The sequence below is a fragment of the Penicillium soppii genome (assembly GCF_028829465.1).
Source record: "Penicillium soppii strain IBT 18220 chromosome Unknown utg000004l, whole genome shotgun sequence".
NCBI lineage: Eukaryota > Fungi > Ascomycota > Eurotiomycetes > Eurotiales > Aspergillaceae > Penicillium > Penicillium soppii.
The window spans coordinates 4,055,677-4,080,626 of record NW_026643234.1 but is presented as its reverse complement, the minus strand read 5'-3'; the positions used below and the strand labels follow the sequence as shown (position 1 = coordinate 4,080,626).

At 48.3% G+C, this 24,950-nt stretch overlaps 10 protein-coding genes across 10 annotated transcripts; 5 read left to right on the top strand and 5 right to left on the bottom strand.

Annotated features, from left to right (window-relative positions):
• Positions 1 to 80: 80 nt before the first annotated feature.
• On the bottom strand, positions 81 to 1,582 carry N7529_004959 (uncharacterized protein; the record flags this gene model as incomplete). Its single annotated transcript, XM_057240486.1, has 4 exons — positions 81 to 453; positions 507 to 573; positions 628 to 1,456; positions 1,559 to 1,582. 4 exons carry the CDS (start codon positions 1,580 to 1,582, stop codon positions 81 to 83), a joined length of 1,293 nt encoding a protein of 430 aa, XP_057099781.1.
• A 52-nt stretch (positions 1,583 to 1,634) lies between these two features.
• Positions 1,635 to 2,090, top strand: N7529_004958 (uncharacterized protein; the record flags this gene model as incomplete). The annotated part of the gene is made up of 2 exons (XM_057240485.1): positions 1,635 to 1,770; positions 1,828 to 2,090. 2 exons carry the CDS (start codon positions 1,635 to 1,637, stop codon positions 2,088 to 2,090), a joined length of 399 nt encoding a protein of 132 aa, XP_057099780.1.
• Positions 2,091 to 2,509: 419 nt separating this feature from the next.
• Positions 2,510 to 3,985, bottom strand: N7529_004957 (uncharacterized protein; the record flags this gene model as incomplete). The annotated part of the gene is made up of 1 exon (XM_057240484.1): positions 2,510 to 3,985. The coding sequence occupies one exon, from the start codon at positions 3,983 to 3,985 to the stop codon at positions 2,510 to 2,512; it is 1,476 nt and encodes a 491-aa protein (XP_057099779.1).
• Positions 3,986 to 8,545: 4,560 nt separating this feature from the next.
• On the top strand, positions 8,546 to 10,756 carry N7529_004956 (transient receptor potential ion channel family protein; the record flags this gene model as incomplete). Its single annotated transcript, XM_057240483.1, has 2 exons — positions 8,546 to 10,385; positions 10,455 to 10,756. The coding sequence occupies 2 exons, from the start codon at positions 8,546 to 8,548 to the stop codon at positions 10,754 to 10,756; spliced, it is 2,142 nt and encodes a 713-aa protein (XP_057099778.1).
• A 1,160-nt stretch (positions 10,757 to 11,916) lies between these two features.
• Positions 11,917 to 13,430, bottom strand: N7529_004955 (uncharacterized protein; the record flags this gene model as incomplete). Its single annotated transcript, XM_057240482.1, has 4 exons — positions 11,917 to 12,050; positions 12,173 to 13,106; positions 13,160 to 13,323; positions 13,394 to 13,430. 4 exons carry the CDS (start codon positions 13,428 to 13,430, stop codon positions 11,917 to 11,919), a joined length of 1,269 nt encoding a protein of 422 aa, XP_057099777.1.
• A 1,171-nt stretch (positions 13,431 to 14,601) lies between these two features.
• N7529_004954 (uncharacterized protein) lies at positions 14,602 to 14,999 on the bottom strand (the record flags this gene model as incomplete). Its single annotated transcript, XM_057240481.1, has 2 exons — positions 14,602 to 14,890; positions 14,959 to 14,999. The coding sequence occupies 2 exons, from the start codon at positions 14,997 to 14,999 to the stop codon at positions 14,602 to 14,604; spliced, it is 330 nt and encodes a 109-aa protein (XP_057099776.1).
• Positions 15,000 to 16,038: 1,039 nt separating this feature from the next.
• N7529_004953 (GTPase-activating protein GYP1) lies at positions 16,039 to 17,675 on the top strand (the record flags this gene model as incomplete). The annotated part of the gene is made up of 4 exons (XM_057240480.1): positions 16,039 to 16,378; positions 16,429 to 17,312; positions 17,364 to 17,456; positions 17,511 to 17,675. The coding sequence occupies 4 exons, from the start codon at positions 16,039 to 16,041 to the stop codon at positions 17,673 to 17,675; spliced, it is 1,482 nt and encodes a 493-aa protein (XP_057099775.1).
• An 85-nt stretch (positions 17,676 to 17,760) lies between these two features.
• On the bottom strand, positions 17,761 to 19,164 carry N7529_004952 (dimethyladenosine transferase; the record flags this gene model as incomplete). Its single annotated transcript, XM_057240479.1, has 5 exons — positions 17,761 to 18,448; positions 18,537 to 18,601; positions 18,657 to 18,878; positions 18,930 to 18,967; positions 19,023 to 19,164. 5 exons carry the CDS (start codon positions 19,162 to 19,164, stop codon positions 17,761 to 17,763), a joined length of 1,155 nt encoding a protein of 384 aa, XP_057099774.1.
• A 201-nt stretch (positions 19,165 to 19,365) lies between these two features.
• Positions 19,366 to 22,350, top strand: N7529_004951 (U4/U6-U5 snRNP complex subunit PRP6; the record flags this gene model as incomplete). Its single annotated transcript, XM_057240478.1, has 3 exons — positions 19,366 to 19,742; positions 19,847 to 22,136; positions 22,207 to 22,350. 3 exons carry the CDS (start codon positions 19,366 to 19,368, stop codon positions 22,348 to 22,350), a joined length of 2,811 nt encoding a protein of 936 aa, XP_057099773.1.
• Positions 22,351 to 22,925: 575 nt separating this feature from the next.
• On the top strand, positions 22,926 to 24,472 carry N7529_004950 (TADA1 family protein; the record flags this gene model as incomplete). The annotated part of the gene is made up of 4 exons (XM_057240477.1): positions 22,926 to 23,136; positions 23,266 to 23,540; positions 23,601 to 23,709; positions 23,805 to 24,472. 4 exons carry the CDS (start codon positions 22,926 to 22,928, stop codon positions 24,470 to 24,472), a joined length of 1,263 nt encoding a protein of 420 aa, XP_057099772.1.
• Between the last annotated feature and the right edge of the window lie 478 nt (positions 24,473 to 24,950).

Below are 24,950 nucleotides of genomic sequence, written 5' to 3'. Positions count from 1 at the left end.
CTACAGGGCCATCAGTGGTGATTTCGACAGAGCCGCCAGGGTGGATTAAATTCGTTGTCACAGTCTTGATTGCGGGACGGTCACGAAGAGATCCATCGGAATTGAGCAGATACGCGGGTGTAGATTTGGCCATCGAAATGATTGGCGTCACAATCTCCGCATAGACCGCCACCACCAGTGAAGACAGTACCATCTCGAAGCAATAGGGAGATGATGTGACACTCTCGGACGATCGAGTTTTTCTGCTGCTTGACCCATGCACCTCCGGTAGCACTCTTAGGTTCAGGAATAAACAGCTCCGGTGTCATCTGAGGCTGGCTTTCGTTGAATGGCAATCCGACAACCTGACCACCGTGAAATACAGAGCCGTCTGGTAGGACGACGGACGAGTGGAAGGTTCGCTCGTAGTTCATTCCACCTCCTGCATTTGCAAGGACCGAGGCTTTTTGTTGACTTTATCAATGGTGATGATGGCGGCGTGATTGGTGGCCTCGAGTGTCTCTTACCATGGAGAGCCACCAAAGGCAAGAATTTTGCCTTGTTCATACATCACTGCCTTTCCACACATGGCATCTGCATCACCAGTCCGGTTCCCAGTGGGGGCAGTGGATCTGTTACCCTATGTACCAAACCAGTTCATTTGTACACTGGGACCGGCCTGGAAAACGGAGCCATTGGTCCAACCAAATAGCCAGGGATAATTATCCTGTCTGTAGGTCCGCTGGTCTTGTGTGTACATCTTCTTCACGTCTGCACCGTCGATTTCCGTCCAAGCATTCGCTTTGGCGTCGTAGACTTCCCCATTTTTGATGCCAACACCTCCCTGCCACGATCCTCCAATTAAGAAGATGCGCCCATCGGACAAGGTCGTGGAAGATTGATATCCGCGAAAGACATTCAAATGTCCTGCCCTGAACCAGTCATAGACGGTCGTGTTGTATATGCTAGTTGCCCTGGCATCTTGCCCCCCAGATACGACAAAATTTCCATTCGCGTCAATTGAAAGACCCGGACAAAACATATCATGCTGGGTATTGGTAATTGCGCGTCTCGTGACTGACTGGCTTTCCCCGTTCCGGGTAGCAGTTTGTGTCTTGCCCCCTTTGCCACCAGTGAAGATGTTGTAACCCCAAGAAGACCAGGCGACGGCCTCGCCGGAGTTTGCATCGATTGCACCGGCGACTGGAATGAGAGGAAAGTCGATGGTAGGGCCCCAAGCTCTAAGGGAAGCGTTCGGTGGGATGAATTCCGTTTCGTATAGTCTGATATCTGCGATAGCGATTCCCTTTGGAGCAGGGGCTGACACTCGGACATATCGGACCTTTTTAGGTTGGAAGGCTGAGATCTTTCGGGTTTGATCTGGCCACCATGTTCCATATGCAACCAGGTCCCAGTTTTCTTTGTCAAAAATCAAGAAGGCTTGGTGTTGCTCAATGAGAGCAGCCGCCTCGTCTGTCTAGGGACCACAGTCAGGAGCACCTGTTCAGATGTTTCCCGACGAGGACAACAAGGATTATGCGAGGTGGAACGACTTTGATTGCCCCCTCGACAATCAGACCAACTGCCCGTTCGCATCGCACATGCGCAAGACTAGGGGCCGTGGTATGATCAATGATCGAGATGTATTCGACATCATGCGGCGCGGTATTTCGTACGGACCCGAGGTCGGTCCCTACGAGAAGAAGAACTCGAAGACTATATTGGACCGCGGCCTTATATTCACTTGCTACCAGTCCAGTCTTTCTAACGGATTCCAATTTATCAAACACCGTAAGTCCGGGTCCATTCAAAACATATTGTGGCCTTGCTGACTCTCAAATTTTCAAGGCTGGATCAACCCTGACACGTTTCCGGCTGACAAGACTGATTTCACCGGCGGTATGAATCCGGGACAGGATGCCATTGTTGGCCAGTCGGTCAAGGGTGCCTTTGAAGAAGATGACAAGATACTGTACACGAGCATCTACGATGGTAATAAACAGCACAATAAGGTCACCTTTGAGCCTTTCGTTCGGGCCAATGGCGGTGATTACTTGATCACTCCATCTCTCAAGCTTTTTGGTGACTTTTCCGTGGCTCCAGCTGTTTAGGTGATCTGTTTCCAAGGCAGATATTGGAACTGTATCATTCTTCCGCTAGATGGGGATATACCCGATGGTAGTCTTCCAGGGATATATGAAATGGCAGAGGTACACTAGAATACGAATGAGAAGACTGGAGTATGAAACTTGAACAGCTGGTAACTAATTTATCTGTGAAACATGTGTAAAATAAAAAAATAAAAAATACTTTTGTGTAGGCTCACTCCTTCCATCGTCGCGTAAGTATTCGGGACCAAGGTGAATTCTGCCTTATTAAATCAATTAACATGAACAAAAAAATTCAAATCAAAAATCAAGAACCAAACATGAAAATCGATAGCAGACTAGAGATCGTTCGTCACAAAATTTCACAAAAATCGACGAATAAAATCACGGTGGCTTCATCATGTAGCCACTTGATTATTGCTCTACATTTCAGGAATGCAAAAACCCTTCGCATGCTTCACGAACGATAGTAATCGTTGGCGCCGGAAGTAGATATTTGTCAGGCTGATGCGAGATTTCGCTTCTGCGTCATTCTGTCCAGTAATGAGAATGAGCATGAAAAAACTCTCGATGATGCTAGGCGGAACATTTGAGATCAATTGACCCGTCAAGCTCCAGTGCATTGCGCTCGAGGCTGTGAGACACCCAATAGTCAATAGAAAGCCAGCTACAACCATGAGGAGATGGGAACTGATTTTATCCATGTGTCGGGATACACGGCGGCTCAAAGACGGGCACTTGAGATTATCGGCTGAAGGAACCTGCATGGAGAGTGTGGCAAAGATGGGCTCATCTCCTCGTTCCACGCGACTTATCTGGCTGCTGATAGATTTGTGGACTTTGCCTTGGATGTTCCGGAGTACGAAGCTGTCGAAAAGACCAACTAGTCCGGCATAGGTCCCAACAAGTAGCCACCAGGTGTTGTTAAACTTGAAGACAGGGCCAATGGCACCCCAGGTAACGATCACTAACAACAGAATGATAATACCAAGCAGTGTGCCAATTACATCGGCATAGTAATAGACAACCACTTGCAAGTAGCTTTCCTTGGGTGCCGAAATGACCTCAGTTGTGTTTGGAATCTCGTCTTGAGTGAGGCGGCGGAGCTCTTGTTCAAGCGTCGCATCCAGCCGGAAGATTGCATCAACGCAGGTGTTGGTATAATCAGCGTAGCATTCTCGGAGACAAGCCAGGAAAGCAAATACAAGAACCATTAGAGCGGACGTGGCATCATTGATGTATAGCTGCCAGCGATTTGACCATCCGCAGCTATGGCCAAAACCAAGCCAGATAAAGATGCACACCCAGTACAGCCCAACAGTTATGAGATGGCCAAACAGCTTTGCCGAGAAGATCATGCACCGAGCGAACAGACTTTGGCTTTCAATGGGTGGATCGAGTGGATGCAGAGGCTCGTCTTTGCACATTTCAGCAACACAGCGAGTGGTCTCTGGTCCCAGCTTGCTGTTGAGCGCAGCAAGCATCCTGCGATGACTATTGGAGCGAGAGTGCATTTCGACCATGACCGTGCGTTGCTCGGAGTACTCCCGAAGAAGTTGTCGCATCAAGAATGAGTCGAATACATAGCATAGAATAGCCTGCACATCAGAGATGATAGCAACCCACACATCCGAGTTACCAAAGTGAATTCCCATCAAAGCCCACACGAGAAGGCCACCGATTATAAAGAGGAAAATCGGAGCCGAGCCAGCTACTCGCACAACAAGGTCCAGCCAGCGATCGACGAGTCTTGGACTTGCTTTGGGTTTGTAGCCAGAGACGTCGCTGACTGTCATCAGATCATTGTCCTTGCCTTTCTCTTGAGTCGATTGAACAACCAATTGCGTCTCTGCAGCTCCCTCCACCTCACACAGAAAGATTGGCCGGTAGAACCTCATTGTGGCGTACCGAGTGTTGAATGATAGATCATAAAAGGAGCGTTTGAGTGTATGCAAGCAATTTCCAGGCTGTGGGTAGATTGGAATAGTCTGGGAATTAAGGTGGACGAGTGACCTCTGCAAAGCCACAGGATGATTCTGGGCCAAACAATGCGCCTGAGATGAAGGACACTGATGGGATGAAGAAGTTCATGGAGTAAAAATGAGCCATTCAGAGTGATTGAACACTGTGTGTAGTGTTGCAGCTCTGCGAGATGAGAACTAAAGAAGAATTTAAGGTAGAGAGAGAAAGTGGGAGAAGGTAATGAGAGAGTTTTTATCGAGTTCCATGTTAAATCCCGCAACTCAATCTGGCAACTGCCAAAGATCAACTTCTTCTCCTCGTAACAATTTTTCTTTTCGCTTATTTTTTTTAGATCTACTTCAATATGCGTCAATTAATCCTGGCGAATCCCACGGTAAGATATTCAAGAAAAAAAAAAGAAAAAGAAAAGAAAAGAAATACCTCATGGGATGACTGGCTTCATACTAGACGTAGGCAACCGTCATTAATTTAAGCTTTCACCCTGGGAGCGTCCCACATAATGAATTTTGATATTATACATACATACATTTGCACATATATATCTACCATATGGCCATGCTTATTCTCATGTCTATAAAGTGTTTATGCATAGTGCAGTTCCTGATCTGGTAACAACCTATCCTGATATTTGTCTTACATTATCACCTCTTAAAAAATGATACATTGCGGCTTATGGCTTCTTAGTACCCGTCATCTATCTATTTGGAGAATCCAAAACGCCCCTCGAGTTTAACTTGGCTAATCGAAATTACTCAGAGGAAAAGTTTGCGGACAGTGGTATTTTCTTAGACAAACTCATCGGTATGGTTGGTTTTAGTTTAACCTCAAAGTCAATAGCAACGTGCCGGTCTAGTAGCTAGATTATATATATCCTATCTTCCAAGGGTTTAGGATCAGTTTTGCCGCTTTTTAACAAATAATAGAACCTTACCTATCTGTAGAGAAATCAGTTTTTATTGACATGCAGGCATAAATCTAGTGTATTAATTATGAACTTTGATATTTTTGCAAAATCAATTATCAGAGTGAAAACCTCACAACTTGGCGTTCACTTAAGATGATAACATCTGACCAGCTTATACTATACCCCAAGACACCTGATCTGAAGACGAGTGTTCGTGAAAGACCGGGTGGGTCTAGTAAGTTCTTAATGCGCGTCAAGCTCACAGTAAATGCAAACGTCGCCATCAGCGGACACGAGACAGGACTCTGAGGCTAGTCATGACAGCGTTCATCCAACGGTGCAATGCTAGCCTATCAGCGTATGTATCAATTACCTCGGGAAAACTGCCGAAACTATCATGATACCAGAAAATCGCCATCATTCCGCTCACCTCTCGATTGACATGATGCACAGTTGGCAATGAGGCATGCAGTCTCATTGAGGGATGCGTTGATCCATCGATGAGCTGTAGCCGCTGGACGACCGATTCCTTCAGTAGGTATGACATAATTTGGGCATACAGTTTCCCAGCAGAGCTACAGTAAAAGTCTATCCTCACACTTTGGGGGAACTCTCAGTACCCATCCAAAATCAATTGTTTTCCATCCCCAAATCTAGGCCAAGGGTCAGTTGTCTTGCCCTTGACATGGAGAAAGTCTCTTGTTCCCGAGTAACTCCGTTGATAGTATTTTTCCGCCCTCGGCTGAGAGTCTTAAGGTTTGTCTGGACAGCTGCTGCCTCCGTAAAGCCGTTTCCGCCGGGATACGAGACAGGTATGAAAGACTAAGAGGACTTATATTAAGCAAACACCATATCCAACTTCTGTGAATTCCCAGCATAACTGTTTCCCTCCTCTGGTGAAAATCGTCAAACGACGGCAATTATCAACCTGCTTCGAAATGTTGAACTCGGATTCTGTTTGGTTTAACAAGTATATGAAAAGAATAATAAAAGAATAAAAAAGGAAGCAAGAACAAATTAGAGCTAACTAGATGCAGTCACTAGCTACTCCTCCGGTGTAGGAAAATCCCTAGCGAGCACTATCCATGCGGCCGGCCCCAGAATTGTGGCCACAGCACGCAATGTCGACACCCTCTCTTACCTCTCCGATAGACAAAATGTTCTAAAGCTTAGTCTTAACATTACATCTAGAGTTACTATTCTTCAATGCCTCTCCGCTGCCGTAGTGAAGTTGTTTCGCATCGACGTAGTGATAAACAATGTAGGATATGCCCTTATAGAAGTCAACGAAGGCATACCTCAATCGGATATTTAGCTTTGAACGTAAACCCTTTTCTAGGGCCCAGTCCTAATAACCCAAAAGGCTATTTGCATCTTTAAAGTAGTTAATCTGGCTAGAAAGGGTGGAAATATCGTTTAATTTTCCTCCATTAATGGTTACTTGACATCCTTAGGTAGCTCGTTCTATCACGTCGGGTAAGTCACACTTTTGCCATAAAGTGATCGCGTACTAACTCAATCACAGCAAATTTGTACTCGGTGGATTTATCTAATTCATGGCCAAAGAATTGGACCCGAGCTAGGGATTCAAACTTATAGTGGTTGCTCCAGGTAGCATGCAGACCAACTTCGGCTCAAATATGCAGCTCAAGAACTGCCATCCCGCGCATGATACCCGACAAGCCGGATAAACCAATTGATGCGGTATATGATGAGCTCAGCCGTTCACAAGACCTTTTCTCGACCGGATGATTGTATTAAAGTTATCTTTGATGCTGTTGCGGGCTAGGACTAGCGACCTTTGCCCACAAGGCTCTTGATGAGTGCTGAGACCATTCCAATTTTTGAAGCTGGAAATGGGAGTGTGCTAGGGAAAATGAAAGCTTGGAAGGACAGACGATTATATGCTCTGCGGGAGGTGGCGTGAAAGACATAGCTAAATTCTGAGCGGATCTTTAATCCTAGGGAGTTGGGCCAGCTACTAGGTATGCATAAAGTGAGTGTAGCAGAAGGTCTTGTTCTATCTGTTAGTTCTAAAAGATCAGCCATGAAAATCCGAAGCAATTGAAGCAAAATTGAAAATATCAAAAGCCAGTAGGTTACATGGCTTTCACGAGGGTATTACCTAGCAGCGAGGGTTCGAGGTAAATGAAAACTGCTACTAGCCGTCCTTTCTATCTCGTACCCACCTGCAACGTAGGTTGACCCATTCTGTATCACACATTCAGATGATTTGGCTATGTTGTTGCAATACGCTTATAATGTGATTTCTGATTCTTCAAGCTGGATTGGTCGCATGCGTGGCACGAATTTTTACCAGGAACATTATTATGTGTCCATCTCGAAGCCTGTAAGGGGCCCACAATCCATAGAAGGCTAGAACTTGGATTCGTGAGGATCTTCGATCGGCATGTCTCTAGTGTGTGGCAAGGCCTGTGGTAGGTCAGCGAAACCTGCCCCTCACGGGCACGTCATGCGTGTAAAATAAATCATGCCAAACAACATCGTTTGTACGGAGTAGGGCTATTCGACACTTGTCTTAAATAATCGACGATGGATACACAAGTTTCAGGCTTACAGGTACCGCTTCCGTGTGCCTTGCGTCTACGGAGTACGGACTACGGAGTTTATTATTATTGGAATCTTTGCATTAATATATATGGGCCAATCAAAATCCCGCGAGCACCAGAGGCAATATCGACCAGCCGTGTGGCTAGTTGTGGCGTTTTGTTTTGATTTTTTAATGCTAGTGCACCAGTGAGGAAGTGGGACACACGATCCCTCAAATGGTGTAGGGCAGGATTCGGTTCCGTGGTTAGGCGACCGGGCAGACTTAGGGTGAAACCTTGGTAATGGTAATGGAAAACCTTGGGTTCAATAGTCTGAGAAGCGGTAGCTTCTTGTTAGCTTCACTGTTTACCTGGACCTTCTCCTTTCTTTTTTATACGTTGATCTTTGTATTGTATCACTAGATCGTTAGGGATCAATTTTGAGATCTCAACAGGTAATAGCATAAGATACCTATAAATACAAGTAAATTTAAATAGTAACATACCAAGAGTTCGGTCTAGACTCTGAAACGTGATCAGAGCCAATCAGTCCTAAATTCAGGGGGGCCCAAACCCTGACTTAACCGTAGAGTCGTAATTCGGAAGTCGAGACTTTCCATGCTCTCTCTTCCTCCCTTTATTGATCATCGCGTTCTTTGTGAGAGAGGAAATTCCACTCGCTCCCTTTCCAATCGCTTCCTCTCTTACTACTATCATTTATCGTCTTTCGCTCAATTTCCCACAGCTCCTGGTGCGCGACAAACCAGTGTCTAACAACGAGTCCACCGGGCTTGTTTTCTTGCGACCCTTCCGACTCATTTATCTATCCTTTTTTTTTTTTCTATCGCGGGTTGACCCTGCAATTTTCTTGCGAATCATTCGTCCCCCAATACGTTTTAATCCGTCCGATCATCGCGATCCCCAATCGATCCCTATATCCTTGATGAATATCCCCCCCTTGGTATAACTTGTTGGTTTTGGATTGGTATAAATCTTTGGAAACTCAACATTGCTTGGCCAACATGCGGAACATCATCTGGGCTCTGCTAGGCTTGGCCGCCGTACCTCGGGTACTGGCAGCCGACACACTTTCCACGAGCGGATTCAACCTGTGCATGACCGACTCGGCAATCAACGTCCAAAAGCTGGATGTTACATATACTCGTTCCACTGGAGTGGTTGTCTTTGACGTGGCTGGTACCAACGCCAAGGAACAGAAGGTATCTGCGGCCATAACAGTTACTGCATACGGTCACGATCTATACAGCAAAGAATTTGACCCCTGCGGCGATGAAATTCATGTGGATCAGCTCTGCCCCGTCCCCAAGGGTACCTTCAAGGCCAGTGGATCCATGGAGATTCCATCAGAATATGCTAGCCAGATCCCTGCCATTGCGTTCACCATGCCCGATCTGGATGGCCAGGCAAAACTCGTCCTTAAATCCAAGGGTAGTAATGATAACGTGGCCTGTATCCAGTCCGAATTGTCCAACGGTCACACCACCAATGTTAAAGCTGTGACTTACGTCTCCGCTGGCATTGCAGCAGGCGCCCTGGCACTGAGTGGTGTCTCTGCTGCCAGCGCGGCTGGAGGTGTCGGATCGCCTTCGCACAGCCCTGGTTTCGGCGATGTAATGGGCTGGTTCCATTCGATGGCCACCAATGGCATGCTTAGTGTGGCTTACCCAACTGTTTATAGCAGCTTCTCCAAGAACTTCATGTGGAGTACCGGCTTAATCCCCTGGTCCAGCATGCAGACCTCCATCGACAACTTCCGGAGCGCCACTGGAGGTAACACGACCTCTGACAGTTACACCTTTTTAAAAAATGCTTCTTTGTCGGCCAGTAGTAGCTCAGCCTCCACCAACACAACCAAACGAAGCTGGGACTACACGATCCAATTTGGTGAGCTTGTTGCTCGTTCAGTTGATGCATCTGCCGACTCCAGTGTCTCAAACAGCACTTCAAGCAGCGATGACAGCGGGCCCTCCAGCGAAGTTGACAGATTAAAGGAGCTTGCTCAAGAACTGATGATTCCTTCCGCCAATGTTTTCATGACTGTTCTCTTGATTTTTGCCATCGTCATTGCCGTGGTTGTGGTTGGAATTCTTCTCGTGAAAGTCGTCCTTGAACTATGGGCGCTGTATGGCAACTTCCCCAAGAAGCTTTCCGATTTCCGAAAGGATTACTGGGGCCTGATGGCGCGAACAATCACCAACATGATTCTCGTGCTCTACAGCATCTGGGTGCTATACTGTGTCTACCAGCTTCGAAAGGGTGACTCGTGGGCAGCAAAACTTCTGGCTGCGATAACCCTTGCTTTGTTCACTGCGCTTCTTTTCTTCTTTGCCATTCGCATCGTCTACATGGCTCGCAAATACAAAAGGGCCGAGGGAGATACCGCAGGACTGTACGAGAATAAGGAGACTTGGAAAAAGTACAGTCTGTTCTATGATAACTACAAGAAGGATTTCTGGTGGATCTTCATTCCTGTCATCGTGTATGCGTTGGTCAAGGGCTGCATCATCGCCGGTGGCGAAGGCCACGGCTTATTTCAAAGTGCAGGCCAACTTGCCTGCGAGATTCTCCTTTTAGGACTTCTAGTGTGGAGTCGCCCCTATGCCACTAAGGCGTCCATGGGTATCAACATTGCTGTCCAGGTCGTTCGCGTTTTGTCCATTGCTTGTGTCTTGATTTTTGTTGAAGAGCTCGGTCTCTCCCAAACAACCAAGACTGTCACCGGAATTGTTCTCATTGTCGTGCAGTCCACTCTCACTGCTGTCCTCGCTATTCTCATCACGGTCAATGCTGTTATTGCATGCTGCCGCGAGAACCCCCACGCCAAGCGCAGAAGGGAAGCCGGTAAGTCCAGACACCTTCCATCCAAATGGCAATCCAAAAATACATATGCTAACAGCAACTTCCTTTTAGAAAAAGCAAACCGTGATCTAGACGACCTGACCCCGTTGGACGCTCGAGACTCCCTCCTCATGGAACATCCTCAGCGCAGGGAGTACACTGAAATGAGCAAGTTCAACTTCACCGGCCCCTACGAGCCATATCGCGACCAACCCCACCGACCAGGGTCTACTGGCAGCAACGAACACCACCGCCTGGTTGGCAACGACTACGGCATAGCGCACGGTCGCAGCTCAAGTCCCGACAGCCAGCATTCGCGGAGCTCAATTGAGGGCCGTCGTCCCACAAAACCTGCGTACGGGATGGCATATTAAATTATAAGAAAAGAACAAAAAACGAACCCACGAAAGCGTCACAGACTCGCCATGACGTTACCATTCTTACTTCTCCCACCTTGTCACCTTCATTCCGACTCTTCATTCTTAGACTGGGTACACACGTTGTGGTTAGATATTTACTTTTTTTTGACGGTTTTTAGCGTGCTTGGAAAATGGCGGTTGGGCCCGTTTTTTTTAAACCCTTCGCCTTTGTATGCATTTTCTTGTGTGATATCACTTGCTCCATTCTTTTGATCTTGTCTCTATACATACCTCATTCTTTTACCATTTTTACCATTTATCATACAAATTACAATTTGCAATTGATGAGCATTCCATGCGCTAATCGTGTCATCTTTGATATATATTGCCCTCTATTTCATCTCTATTTATCCTCAACAGAACCACCAGACTGTAATTCTTGATTGTCCTCGAGTATGCATTAGCATCACGTTCTGTCGGATCCAACCAATGGGTCACGTGGATACCATGGCCCTACTTTGGTAGACATCTATACATTGTAATATTCTATTTGATTTATTTCAAGATTGTTGCATGGTGTGAAATTGCTGGTTAAAATCAGCACAGTACTCTCTGTCTTACTTGGAACAGCTCCAGCAAGCCAAATAGCCTCAAGAGCCCCGATAGCCCGGACAGCCCACAATCACTTGCCCCCGGGGCCGAATGTCCTCAAACTATGAAGCAACAACATAACTCTAGGTTCAGCACTAGCATCACCAAGAGTCAAGGTCTACAATTCCTCGCATTAGATGAACATTTTGATTGTGAGGCTAAAGTCACAGGAAAATGAAGTGCACCACCGAGCTTAAAGCCCAGACGCTGACTTATCGCCAATCAGTTTTCCACCTTCAAAACCACGACCCTCGAGCCCTAAAGCCCTCACAAAAAACCCCCTAAGAAAACGCCGTTTTCTGAGAATAATGATACAGAGGATGGAAAACGTCAATGCAACCAGCCCGTCGAGCCTCCACTCTTTCTCTTCACCGGTGGTCACGCAAATATCGATCCATGAGGCCCAAAGTCGCTGGCCCCGGACAAAAAAAGAAAAGACGTAGAAAACACACGAAAGAAACGAAGTCGTATCTGAAAGATAAGAGACTGAATGAAAATCCCTTGGTGCAACCACATCGAGCAGCTTAGCGCTGGTAGGGGTGGTAACCACGGTGTCCACCTCGGCCGCCGCCACGATAGTTCGCACCCGGCTTGCCGGCATTGCGGGGTCCGGTAGGGGCGTTAGCAGGAGCTGTGCTTTGAGGCTGAGGAGTAGATCCTATTAGAAAAGATTGTTAGCGTCTAGATCTGATTCATTACAACTCGGGATGAAAGGGGCATGATATATAGACCCTCATGAGAGTCCCATACCACCACCTGAACTTCTAATGAATCTCATACCTGCTGGTCCACCTGAGTTATGAGGCTGGGGAACCTCGTCGTACATGCCTTCCCACGAAGTCGGGCCTCCCTGTTGCTGGTAAGGCGAGAATCCACGGGGGTCTGTTGATCGCTGCTGTTGCTCATATTTCTGCTGTTCGAAGGCAAGCTGCTCGTGCGCATTGTAACCTGGTCCTGGCTGTCGGTTGGCGGCCATAGCGGCGGCGTTGGGACCCGGGCTGGCGGTGTCACTTCCGGGGCCACCTGTGGCGCTGTTGGCCTGGTTGGGCTGCATCATGGCGGGGTTCATCATGTTAGGCATCGACTGCTGAGAACCGGGGCTCTGGGGACCGGGGCTCATAGCACCCTGCTGGTTACCCATCTGCTGTTGCTGCTGACGCATCTGCATCTGCTGCATTTGCTGAAGCATAGCGGGATTCATCATAGCCGGGTTCATGTTCATTCCAGGCATTCCTTGGCCCTGGGACATCGACTGCTGCATCATGGTAAAGTACTGCTGCATGCGTTGCCAGTACTGAGCCATCATCTGGGGGGTCATGGTGCTACCCTGTCCCTGCTGAGGCGCTTGCTGCTGGCCTCCGTCGTTGTGATTTTGATCACGATATCCTCCATTGCGCTGGCCACCACGTTGATCATTGTTCTCACGCAAATTACCACGAGGCAGTGCCTTCTTGACCTCAATTGGCTTTCCTAGGATTTCAAGAGGACGAGAGAGGGTTTTCTCAACGGCAGCCTCGCTGTCGAAGGTCACAAAGCCAAATCCGCGGGGACGCCCGGTGTCTTTGTCAATCATGAGGGTAGCATCCACAACACGACCAAACTGCGTAAAGTAGTTCTTAAAGTCCTGCTCAGTTGCCTCCTGGCTAACACCACCAACAAAGATTTTAGAAGTCTTCTCCTGCTCGTCCCGAGGGATTGCACGCTTGGGGTCAATCTTCGGAATCTGTCAGCAGAGGCTTCCTAAAATTAGTGCGAACCAGTTCTTACAATTTTTCCATCCAGGTAATGCTCCTTAACCATGACAGTATTGACAGTCTTCGGGTCACGGAAAGTCAAGAAACCGAAGCCACGAGATCGACCAGTAGCGCTGTCACGCATAACGGTGCATTCCTGGACCTCACCGAAGGAGGAAAAGTAGTCACGAAGAGATTCTAGAGTTGGGATAAGATTGTTATGTTAGTCTGGTGTACAAAGTTTCGTGTAGCAAAGATGAGAACATACGGTCGGTAGTTTCCCAGTTCAAACCACCAATGAACATTTTTCTAGACAAAACAACTTCCAGTCAGCAAAGGGTGTCTTGTTAGGACGATTTTTTCAATCGATTATTGTTTCCTGCGATCAGTGACCATTGCGAAATTTGATGGTTGCCAATTGCCGATGAGAACGGGCAATAGAGAAGTATGAATGGGGTGAAGGTTGGCTGAAGGAACATAAATCAAGGGGTGAGGTATCCTGGCTAAAGCTGTGGGTGGCGAGGCGCTGCTATTCACGGGCTAACGAAGTGTGTGTGCGAAAAGCTTCGCTAATCTGAGTACACTGTCATGGGACAGACAAAGCAAGACTTGGAACAGGTCCCATGCTCAATGCCTAGCCATTGTACTTCGTTGTCATCAATGTACGGTTTTGGCGGTCCCGGGCAATTGATCTGATACTCATAAATGGGGTTTAACGTCGAGCCCATTGATTTACATGAGCCTGGGTGCAAGATGATCCATGTCCTCCTCTTTCTGATTGGCCCAAGCTGCAAGCGGGCGAGATGATAAGCGTAGAGGTGCAAGTAATTCAGTCGTAAAAAGTGAATTGACACTGTTCTGTCTGTCTGACCCGTGAAAACCTTTGCCTTGTCTAACAGAGTCCCAAGCTAGATAGCTACTTCTTGCTCTGCCCTATCAAAGGTATATAGACAAGAATCTATATAGTATCGGCTGTACTATATATGAATGGCTTGTGACAAAGGTCCGCGTTGGTGATGGGTAGTGCTGGTTTGGTTTGTGCGAACTTTGGTTATCATCAAGGACTTCAGGCGATTCCTTCTAGGACTTTGATCACTTTGGCGAACCAGATACCGAAGTGTGACCAGTGCGTGATATACTGATCGTTGGTTTTGATGGCCACGTAACGGGTTTCGTCGGGTAGAGATGCTGATTGGTCGCAGAGCCCGCTTTGTGTTCCTCCCATGAAAACGCGACAACCCAAACAACCGTTGAATCTCCCTCAGATAGCCCAGTAACAACTGATCCCATAAATAGAAAGCTTTTCTTTCCGTCCAGGAAGCTCCTCTTCCAGCACACAAATTTGTAGTCGAACCCGTGAATAGCAACTGATACCACCCAAACCCATACCAGCAAGACACAGCTCGATACCAAATCGGCACATGCAATTGAGGTAGAATAGGAATCTTGAAATATGGAACATTGCGGTTGATTGACTTACCCGTCTTCTTTGATACCTGTGCCGTGAGACTCGGTCTCGACAGGAGCTTCTGTGGTGGCTGGAGCACCATAGGCATTTCCAGAACCGCTGTTGTAGCCAGTATCGAACCCTGAAGACTGAGCCTGACCGGCGGCGGGCTGCGATTCATATGCGGCGACGGGAGCAGATTCAAAGCCCTGGGTGGCAGAATCCCCAGTAGGCGCAGCGCTTGTTGCGACTGGATCAGCAGGCTTTGGGGCCTCGGCGGCTGAAGTAGTGCGGTTTGTCGTTTCATCGGCATCATAACTAAAAGAACGAAAACATCATTAGAGCGCCTCGTAGTATTCAATGCAGGGTAGGAGTAGTACACATACAGATCCGCGAAGAGATCATCACCATCCTCTGGGTCAGCCATGATGGTTTGAAAGTAGAGTGTATTAAGCAATTAAAAGATCTGGTTACGAGATATGGTCACAAGCAAACATGAACCCCTAAAAGAAGTTGTAAAGAGATCAAAATCACGAGAAGAGCGGAAAATGTAGCGGAGAGCAAGGCGGAAGAAAGTTGAGAAGTCAGGACCGGAGCGGGATCGCAAGCGGAGAACATGCTTACATAAACGAATTGAGCTGCCCGCCGACTTAAACACCCTTCGTCTGTATCTATAGAACCTACAGGTTTGCTTTCATTTACCTTTTACTTCCAATTTAATATTCCCAGAATGCTCTATTGATACCTTTCATTTATCCCATACATGGCCTGGTTGGATGAAACACAGCAAGGATACCGTTCCAGCGTCACCCCGCACGTTGCTAAGACTCCCGCATGAGATCACTTCCTGTGGAATCTCGTAAAGATGGCGAACAAAAAAGGGCAGCAGGTATGTTTAGGTTTCCCAGCCCTCAAGCTTTATAGCTTTACCTCCTTTATTGGAAATTGAGCTAACTACCCCCCTAGGAAATGGTCCAGGTTGGTTCGTGTCTTTTGCCTCCCCTTGCATTTTAATCGCAGCTATAGCTTACACAATCCTTTTTTCCACGTTTTATAGACAATTCGGAGTAAGTTCTAGGTCCTTTTAATACTGTTCTACAGCTGTCATTCCAACTATCACGCATGCCTTGTACTAACCATGTGGTGAAGACGCGCCGAATCACCCTTCTGGGCCAGCCGAAGCACATCCCTGAACCAGGGAGCATCGAAGATCTATGATCCGAACACTGTTGTTGGTGCTTCATATTCACATGCCAGTCTTGTACAGTATGTTCCAACCCTTGCATGAATCCAGTGCAATTGGTCGGAAACTATAGCTGACGAGTTCTTCTTTTGACAGGCCCACATCCTCCCACTCTCGACCAAGAACACCATCAAAACCATTAGGCGCGAGTTCCACCTCACATTTAGCTCGCAGATCAGGGAACGTGGTAGCATCTCCTCCCCGGCAACCATACCCCGGGATTATGACCGAGGGGGTTGACGAGCGGAGTCGTGACCCCACCGAAGAGGATGATGAAGATGACGATGACGAGATTTTGTACGATGATGATGAAGATGAATTTGGGCTTCCCAGTCTGGCTAGCATGAGGAGAAAAAGGTCTGCGCCGTTGAAGTCAAAGAACATTAACTTTAGTGGCGGGCCAGGAGGTAACACCTCATCACTTGGATTTGGACTAGCAGCCAGCAACAGACAACGAGCAAATAGCGCAGACATTGCGGAGGAGCGGGGTGCCCCGATGTACCCTGTCGCCCGAAAGGGAGAAGGGAAGATTCTTCGGCCTCAATACAAGGACATTTTGCAGGGTATGTATAAGTTGATGGTGTAAAGGTAGTGCCATACTGATGATTCCCAGATCCCGCCAATGCTTTAAACCTTATAAACCACTCTCCGCCACCCACAGATGCTTCGCCCAAAGAACGAGACATTCATTCGAGTCGCATTACCCGAATCAACAAATTCAAACGCATCCTCCAAGCGAGCACTGTATCACCCACCGAATTGCGAGATCTGTCTTGGTCAGGTGTACCAGAAGAAGTACGGCCGATGACCTGGCAACTTCTTCTTGGGTATTTGCCAACAAATAGTGAGCGACGTATCTCCACTCTAGAACGGAAACGCAAGGAATATCTAGATGGGGTTCGGCAGGCCTTTGAGCGAGGTAGCGGTGCAAACTCTGCCACTCCCACTGCTTCAACCAAAGGCCGCGGCAGAGGACTGGACGAAGCGGTTTGGCACCAGATCAGTATTGATGTTCCACGCACCAGTCCACACATTCCGCTATATGGCTACGAGGCTACCCAGAGGTCTCTTGAACGCATTCTTTACTTGTGGGCCATCCGACACCCAGCTAGCGGTTATGTCCAAGGAATCAACGACTTAGTGACGCCATTCTGGCAGGTCTTTCTGGGCGTTTATATCACCGACTTGAATGTCGAAGAAGGCATGGATCCGGGCCAATTGCCTCGGAGTGTGCTGGATGCGGTGGAAGCTGACACCTTCTGGTGTCTCACAAAGCTATTGGACGGTATCCAGGATAACTACATTTATGCCCAACCGGGAATTCACCGGCAGGTCAGGGCGCTACGGGACCTCACAATGCGCATCGATTCAGCATTGGCGAAGCACCTAGAACAAGAAGGTGTGGAGTTTATGCAATTTAGTTTCCGATGGATGAACTGCCTGCTCATGCGGGAAATGAGCATCAAGAACACGATACGCATGTGGGACACGTATATGGTACGTTTGCCTTTCCTGGGGCCGTATCACTGATACTGATATCATATCTAGGCGGAGGAGCAGGGCTTCTCACGGTTTCACCTTTATGTCTGCGCGGCATTTTTGGTCAAGTGGACAGATCAATTGGTGAAAATGGATTTCCAGGTAAGAACTTCTTTGAAATGTTTATACAAAACCGGAATACTGACACACCACCAGGAGGTTATGATGTTCCTCCAAGCATTGCCTACGAAGGGTTGGACGGAGAAAGACATTGAGCTCTTACTCAGCGAGGCTTTCATTTGGCAGAGCCTGTTTCAAGATTCGCGTGCTCATCTCCGGCCTGCTGGTGATGAACCTCCTGAACATGGTATCTTTTATTGATAGTAATCATAATTCATCATCCGAATTCCTGGCTTCCGATCTTCGGACGTTTTTCCCCCGAGGCAAAGACATGGTATCGCTTCGCTCAGTTGAAATGAATGCCCTTCTGGTTGAATGCCCACAGCAACTTCAAGAAATCATTTTCATCGCACATTCTCGCGCGCTTCTCCCCAAGGCCAGTGTCGTCCTCCAAGACACTGCGCACCTTTTCACGAACTAGCTCCGCAACCTTGCCTCGCTTCTTACGTGAAGCTCCGTTCTTGAGCGCTGCTTGGAGGCGGGCATTTGTCTCTTCTTTGAAGAAGTCGGGAACATCGTCATCGTCCATGTCCATGACCTCGTCGGTTGGCTCAGCAACTTGTTCCTCCTCTTCATCCTCTCCGTCCATATCCATTGCCGTGTCATCATTAGCGACTTCAGCGGGGCCGTCCTCCACAGGGATGTCATTTTGCGCACACCAAGTGCGGTAGTTTGCCTCTAGCAATTCCATGATGCTAGTCACACCAATGAAACTGGATCTGAGAGTCTTGTTTTTGCGCACAAAAACAATACGCAGAAGGCCGTCCCACTCTTCATAGTTAATTTGTGGCCTCGGGTTCTTGGGAACCATTCGAATGACACTAGACTCAACCTGTGGCGGGGGCTTGAAGTTGTTCTTGCCAACCTTCATGATATGATCAATCTTGGCCCACATTTGCGCATTCACTGAAAGTCGACTGTAGAGTTTGTCGCCAGGCTTGGCGAACAATCGCAGAGCGAATTCACGTTGGAACCTGCATAAGAAAATCACGAATCACATGTAAGCTCTCAATGATACAAACTATTTCTGGGGTGTTGCAATATTCCAGGGCGGAGACATACATGAGAATGCAGGTACGAGGTGCCGGGGATACAGCCAAAAGCTTGAATGTAAGAGGAGAGGAAATCTGGATTCCGTTCCGTTAGACCATAATAAATATGTTTGTCGCATAGTTCACATACCTGGTAGGGGGTGTTGCTGATACAGACGTCGAAGTATGGGAGTTCGGTCTTCATCACATCTCCAAGGATGACATCCAACCGCTTCTGGTATGGGGTAGACTGGAAACGCTTGGTGACTTCTGCAGCCATACGGGGATCCAATTCCACAGCAATGCACTTCTTTGCTTTCTCCAAAATCTTGGCTGTCAAGTTACCAGTACCGGGACCGATTTCAAGGACGATCTATCGACTTTGTTAATGCATGTCAATCGATTCAATGCCTTCATAACCTACATCACTTTGTTTAAGCTCAGCCTTTTCCACAATTGCAGCTAAAAATTCATTGATTAGCCAGGTGCATAAAATGACAAGTAGATTGATCCATACCAGCAATACCAGGGTTCTTCAGAACGTGCTGGCCAATATCAGTGTTCATCTTGAAGATGCTGTGCGCAGCCTTTGTCTTGGCAGCGGCATCTGACATGCCCTGCGAAGCGCTATTGCGCTTGGATTTCTGGATCTTGGGCATGTTGAACCAATGAGCCCCAAGAATTCCAAAATTAATCAAAGACTGAGAGAGAAATGCTGCAGCAACAAAGCACCGACTTCAAAAGTGGGCGGCAACTTTTTTTGCGATAAGATTGTCGGGACCGGAATTACTTTTCAACGTCGCCCGCCTTCGTCTTCTGCGCCGTCGACCTCGAGCTATCTGAGTTGAGTTGTGCCCAATATGGCGTCCGGAAGAAAGGATTTCCTGAGCCAGGCTGCGCCTGAAAACTATGTCGCCGGTCTAGGTCGTGGTGCGACAGGCTTCACGACTCGCTCCGATCTTGGCCCGGCGCGTGAAGGACCTACGCCCGAACAAATCCAAGCTGCTCTCACCAAGAGAGCTCAACAACTGGGAGCTGCTGCGCCCACTGCTTACGGCAGTACTACACGCGAGAAAGGAGGGAAAGAGGAAGAGAAAGAGGATGATGAGCGGTTCCAAGACCCCGACAACGAGGTCGGACTGTTCGCGTACGGACAGTTTGACCAGGAAGACGATGAGGCAGATCGCATCTATCAAGAGGTAGACGAGAAGATGGACAAGCGCCGGAGAGCTCGCAGGTTAGTCTTATCCCCCTCCCCAACCCATCCGAAATCCATTTGTTCATCGGGTTAGCCCCGGTTATTTGGACAGAGTACCGACATAAATCGCTCGCAACCTACAGGGAAGCCCGAGAAAAGGCCGAAAAAGAAGACTTCGAACGCAAGAATCCGAAAATCCAACAGCAATTTGCGGATTTGAAACGAACCCTCGCCTCCGTATCCGAGGAGGACTGGGCCAACCTGCCGGAAGTTGGTGATTTGACAGGCAAGAATCGACGAGAGAAACAGAACAATCGACAACGGTTCTACGCCGTCCCAGATAGTGTTATTGCTGGTGCAAGAGACTCGGCTCAGTACGAAACGACAATTGCCGACGATGGCACACAAACCAACGCCGGCGGAGAGAGCGCCGATGGCACGATGACGAATTTCGCAGACATTGGTGCTGCGCGTGATAAAGTACTCAAAGTCAGGCTGGACCAGGCTGCGTTGGGTTCATCCGCCGATACAGCATCTGGCAGCGCCACAAACATTGATCCCACTGGCTACCTGACCAGTTTGACACAGTCAGAAACCAAAGCCGGTGAAGTTGAGGTGGGTGATGTCAAGCGAGTCCGAACTTTGTTGGAATCTGTCACCAAAACCAATCCCAAGCATGCCCCCGGCTGGATTGCTCTCGCTCGTCTCGAGGAGCTTGCTGGTCGGCAGGTAGTTGCTAGAAACCTCATGGCCAAAGGATGTGAACTTTGCCCAAAGAGTGAAGACGCATGGATGGAGAATATTCGACTCAACGAAGGTCATAATGCAAAGGTCATTGCAGCAAACGCCATCAAGAACAATGACCGTTCTACAAGACTCTGGACCGAGGCCATGAGATTAGAAACGGACACTCGTGCTAAGAAGAATGTCCTCCGACAAGCTATTTTGCACATTCCTCAATCGGTGCAGATCTGGAAAGAGGCTGTCAATCTGGAGGCAGATCCCGCCGATGCGCGTCTATTGCTGGCCAAGGCCGTTGAGATCATTCCCCTTTCAGTCGAGTTGTGGCTTGCCCTGGCTCACCTTGAAACCCCGGAAAATGCACAGAAGGTGTTGAACGCTGCCCGCAAGGCAGTCCCCACAAGCTACGAAATTTGGATTGCAGCAGCTCGACTTCAGGAGCAGATGGGCACTTTCGATAAAGTCAATGTCATGAAGCGTGCTGTCCAATCTTTGGCTCGAGAAAACGCGATGCTGAAAAGAGAGGAGTGGATCACAGAAGCCGAGAAATGTGAAGAAGAAGGTGCTGTTCTCACTTGCGGTGGTATCATCCAAGAGACCCTCGGATGGGGGCTGGACGAGGATGATGACCGCAAAGATATCTGGATGGATGACGCAAAGTCCAGTATTGTTCGTGGTAAATATGAGACTGCACGGGCCATTTATGCATATGCTCTGCGTGTCTTTGTCAATCGCCGATCAATCTGGCTCGCAGCAGCAGACCTAGAGCGTAATCATGGCAGCAAAGAAGCACTCTGGCAACTTCTAGAGAAGGCAGTCGAGGCTTGCCCTCAGAGCGAGGAGCTCTGGCTCCAGCTTGCCAAAGAGAAATGGCAATCTGGAGAAATCGACGATGCTCGACGAGTCCTCGGTCGTGCCTTCAACCAAAACCCCAACAACGAAGATATTTGGCTGGCGGCTGTCAAGCTCGAGGCTGATGCCAAGCAAACCGACCAAGCTAGAGAACTTCTGGCCACCGCTCGTCGTGAAGCCGGTACTGATCGTGTGTGGACCAAAAGCGTCGCCTTCGAGCGACAGCTGGGTAATACCGATGATGCTTTAGACCTGGTTAACCAAGGTCTCCAGATCTTTCCCAAGGCTGACAAGCTCTGGATGATCAAGGGACAGCTCTACGAAGCTCAAAAGAAATTCCCACAAGCACGCGAGGCATACGGAACAGGCACTCGAGCCTGCCCCAAGTCCGTCGCACTGTGGTTGCTCGCCTCACGGTTGGAAGAAAAAGCCGGTGTTGTTGTCCGGGCCCGTTCTGTCCTTGATCGGGCCCGTCTGGCCATTCCTAAAAGCCCCGAGCTCTGGGTTGAGAGTGTACGTGTTGAACGTCGTGCCAACAACATCACTCAGGCCAAGGCCTTGATGGCGCGTGCGCTCCAAGAAGTTCCGTCGTCGGGTCTTTTGTGGAGCGAAAGCATCTGGCATCTTGAGCCTCGCGCTCAGCGCAAGGCTCGTAGTCTAGAGGCCATCAAGAAATGCGAAAATGACCCGGTCTTGTTCATTGCTGTGGCCCGCATTTTCTGGGCTGAACGTCGGCTGGACAAGGCTATGACGTGGTTCGAGAAGGCGATTGTGTCGGACAGCGATTATGGTGACGGTTGGGCTTGGTACTACAAGTTCCTTCTGGAACATGGTGTTGAGGTTAGTTATTCTGCTTCTATGCCTTCAGGCTCCTTGACTTTTGAATATCCAGCTTACCTCTTAAATACAGGAGAAACGGTCAGACGTTGTGTCAAAGTGCACTACGATGGAACCTAAGCACGGCGAGTTCTGGCAGTCCATTGCAAAGGACCCGGCCAATGCGTACAAGTCCACCGAGGAGATTCTGTATTTGGTTGCAGGTGCTATCAACTAGTTGGCATGGTCATCGCAGGTGTATTCTCTGGCGTTTTGGGAGCAAAGAACTCATGGAATTGTAGCTACCTTCCATTTAGAAAGGATGACGAGACTCTTCAATATCAATGTATTACCATCTTTTCATATGCTCTGCATACATCTTTTTTTAAGGTCATTTTTCAGGACTTTCTTACTACTTTTTCAAATCTCTTTCAATCCTCTTTCAATTGTGGTTATATAGCGGTTAGCTATGTGGTAATATCATCGTGACAAGATTATATAAAGTAAACATTGTAGATACACATATAATGTACATGTTAAAGACAGCTTACTGAGTTCGGTGCACGTCGATGTATCCGTTTCTGGCGTCTGGCGGGGAACCGCAAGTTGGAACCTCCCCTTCCACCAAACCCTTCGCCATCTCTTTCACCTCATCAATTTTCATCATCAATTCGACAATCTCTTACATGAAAGTATCCCCTCTTTCATTATCCCTGGTTTAGATCCTTGGATTCTCCTTCATGAAGGCGTAGGTGCCAATATTCCCTGCCGCCCTTCGGCTTCGCCCGTCGCGCTCTCGCGAGTCCAGCAATCATGCAGATCGATCCGGCGGCTTTGAGCCGCAGTGACTCTGCCTCAAACACAATCAAGGGTTCCGTGCCCAACGGCTCAGCATCATCTAAGACCTCCAGAGCTTTGATATCAGTACCGCGGCTGGAGCTGGAGCCTGCCTACACGGACCTGAAGGCCGCCATCGGAGACAAGTGGGCCGATTACAAGGAGTCTACGGCTCTCTTTTTATTAGGTATGTGATTATGCGCATAGGATTTGTGACCTATCAGCGATAATTCAAGCTTCACCAAAGCTATCTTGCCCATCCCTCCCAGCAATTGACCTCGGTTCGCTAACCTCCTGACCTCTTACCCAATTCTAGGACATTACAACCAGAACGAATACGCGTCGCGAGTAGACCCTTTCTTATGCGCCGATCCCAAAAATGAACATCTTCATAACAATTTCGTTTGCGCGCTCATCGGAAACCTTACGCGAGACCTCCCCGATCATGGCGTCGCAACCTGGGTATCGGCCAACGATAAACCATCAGCGGTCACGAAACCTATTTCCGGAGATGCTGCGGAGCAAAGATTGAAGACCGAGGTTATGAAATTGCCTCCGAGGGACCGCCGGCGCATAAAAGGAATCCCAGAGGTATGCAGTCGAAACAATGACCACCCATCCTCAAAGAGACACACCACTAACTTTCAACAGCGAGATCCCAACGAGACGATACTCACGGAGCTAGAAGAATGCCACCTAGCCAAGCAAATCAAATTACCTAGCCAAGTTCCCGCAAGTGCAGGGGGGCTGAACAAAACTAGTAAGAGACATCTAAAGCCTCGGAATCAAGAAATCCACTCCGTTCCCGAGGCTTCCTGTGAGGGATTAGCTTCTAACCATTGTCCATAATTACAGACTGGGAACTGGAAATCCGCAAACGTTATGCCCAACCCCTTGCCGCAGAAACCGGCGAATTCCCCGATGCTGAATCAATCCATGCCCGCATGGTCCCTATATGTTACGAAGAGTCTCTGCCCAGCGGTGCTGGGCTCCCTTGCGCAGAATTCATGGCGATTGCGACGGAAACATTCGTCAAGGAGGTGTTGTCCGCAGTATTCTCACGCACGCGGTCAAATGGACCGTCAGGTACTATCAACAACATGATGATGCGCAAATATCGTCACCAGCTCGAGGTCGAAGAGCTTGCCTACACACGTGGTGAAATCGTGAAAGACGCCGCAACGGGTTTATTACCCGTTGAAGCGAGAGAGGCTAGCACCCGAAGGCCATTGGGTGTCAGGGATCTCCGCCTAACCTTGGAGCTGGGCGGCGGTGTTCTCGGCCATATGCCATTGATTGCGGACCAGATCATGGGCGGGTACTACGAAGATGAGCTCGAAACACCAAGACAAGATCGCTTGGAGAATGGCGTTGGTGGATCACACCAGGACATCAAACAGGACGAAGATGAGATGGACCTGGATGACGATGACGGCTCTCTGCCCGACTGGGAAGGAGGCACCCTTGCTGACCGAGATCAGTTGAGCGGATTGCTTGACGAGTGTCTATCCATGGCTGCGTGAGAATTTTATACCCCCGCTCTGTTTTTTTTTCGTTCGTCACTTTCACACCCACGCTGCCACATTACTTTTTCACCCTCTTTCTTGTTTCTTTTCTTTCTTGGTTTGGATGGAGGGTGGCTCACGGCGTCTGGGTACTACCAATGGAGGCTACTACTGTTTGCGGTGCCACATGATTTGCATATGGATTTGGAGTTTGAAGATATATCTTTACTGTCTGTTCTCGACCGCATCTGCCTTGTCCCCACATTTCTCTTCGTTTTCACCTTGGTCTTACTTGGACCTTGCGATGTATAGTATCACTTCTTGTCAAAGAGACAAAGGGTAGCGGTCGAGAACAAAAGAGATTTCGAAGGAAAAGAAAAAGGATCCAAAAACCGAAACAATGACCTTGACTTTCGCTGGGAAGAGGAGGTCAGGCTTTGTTCAATACCCATGAATTCTACTTGCTTCTTCATAAATCCGTTTTTTTTTCTTAATT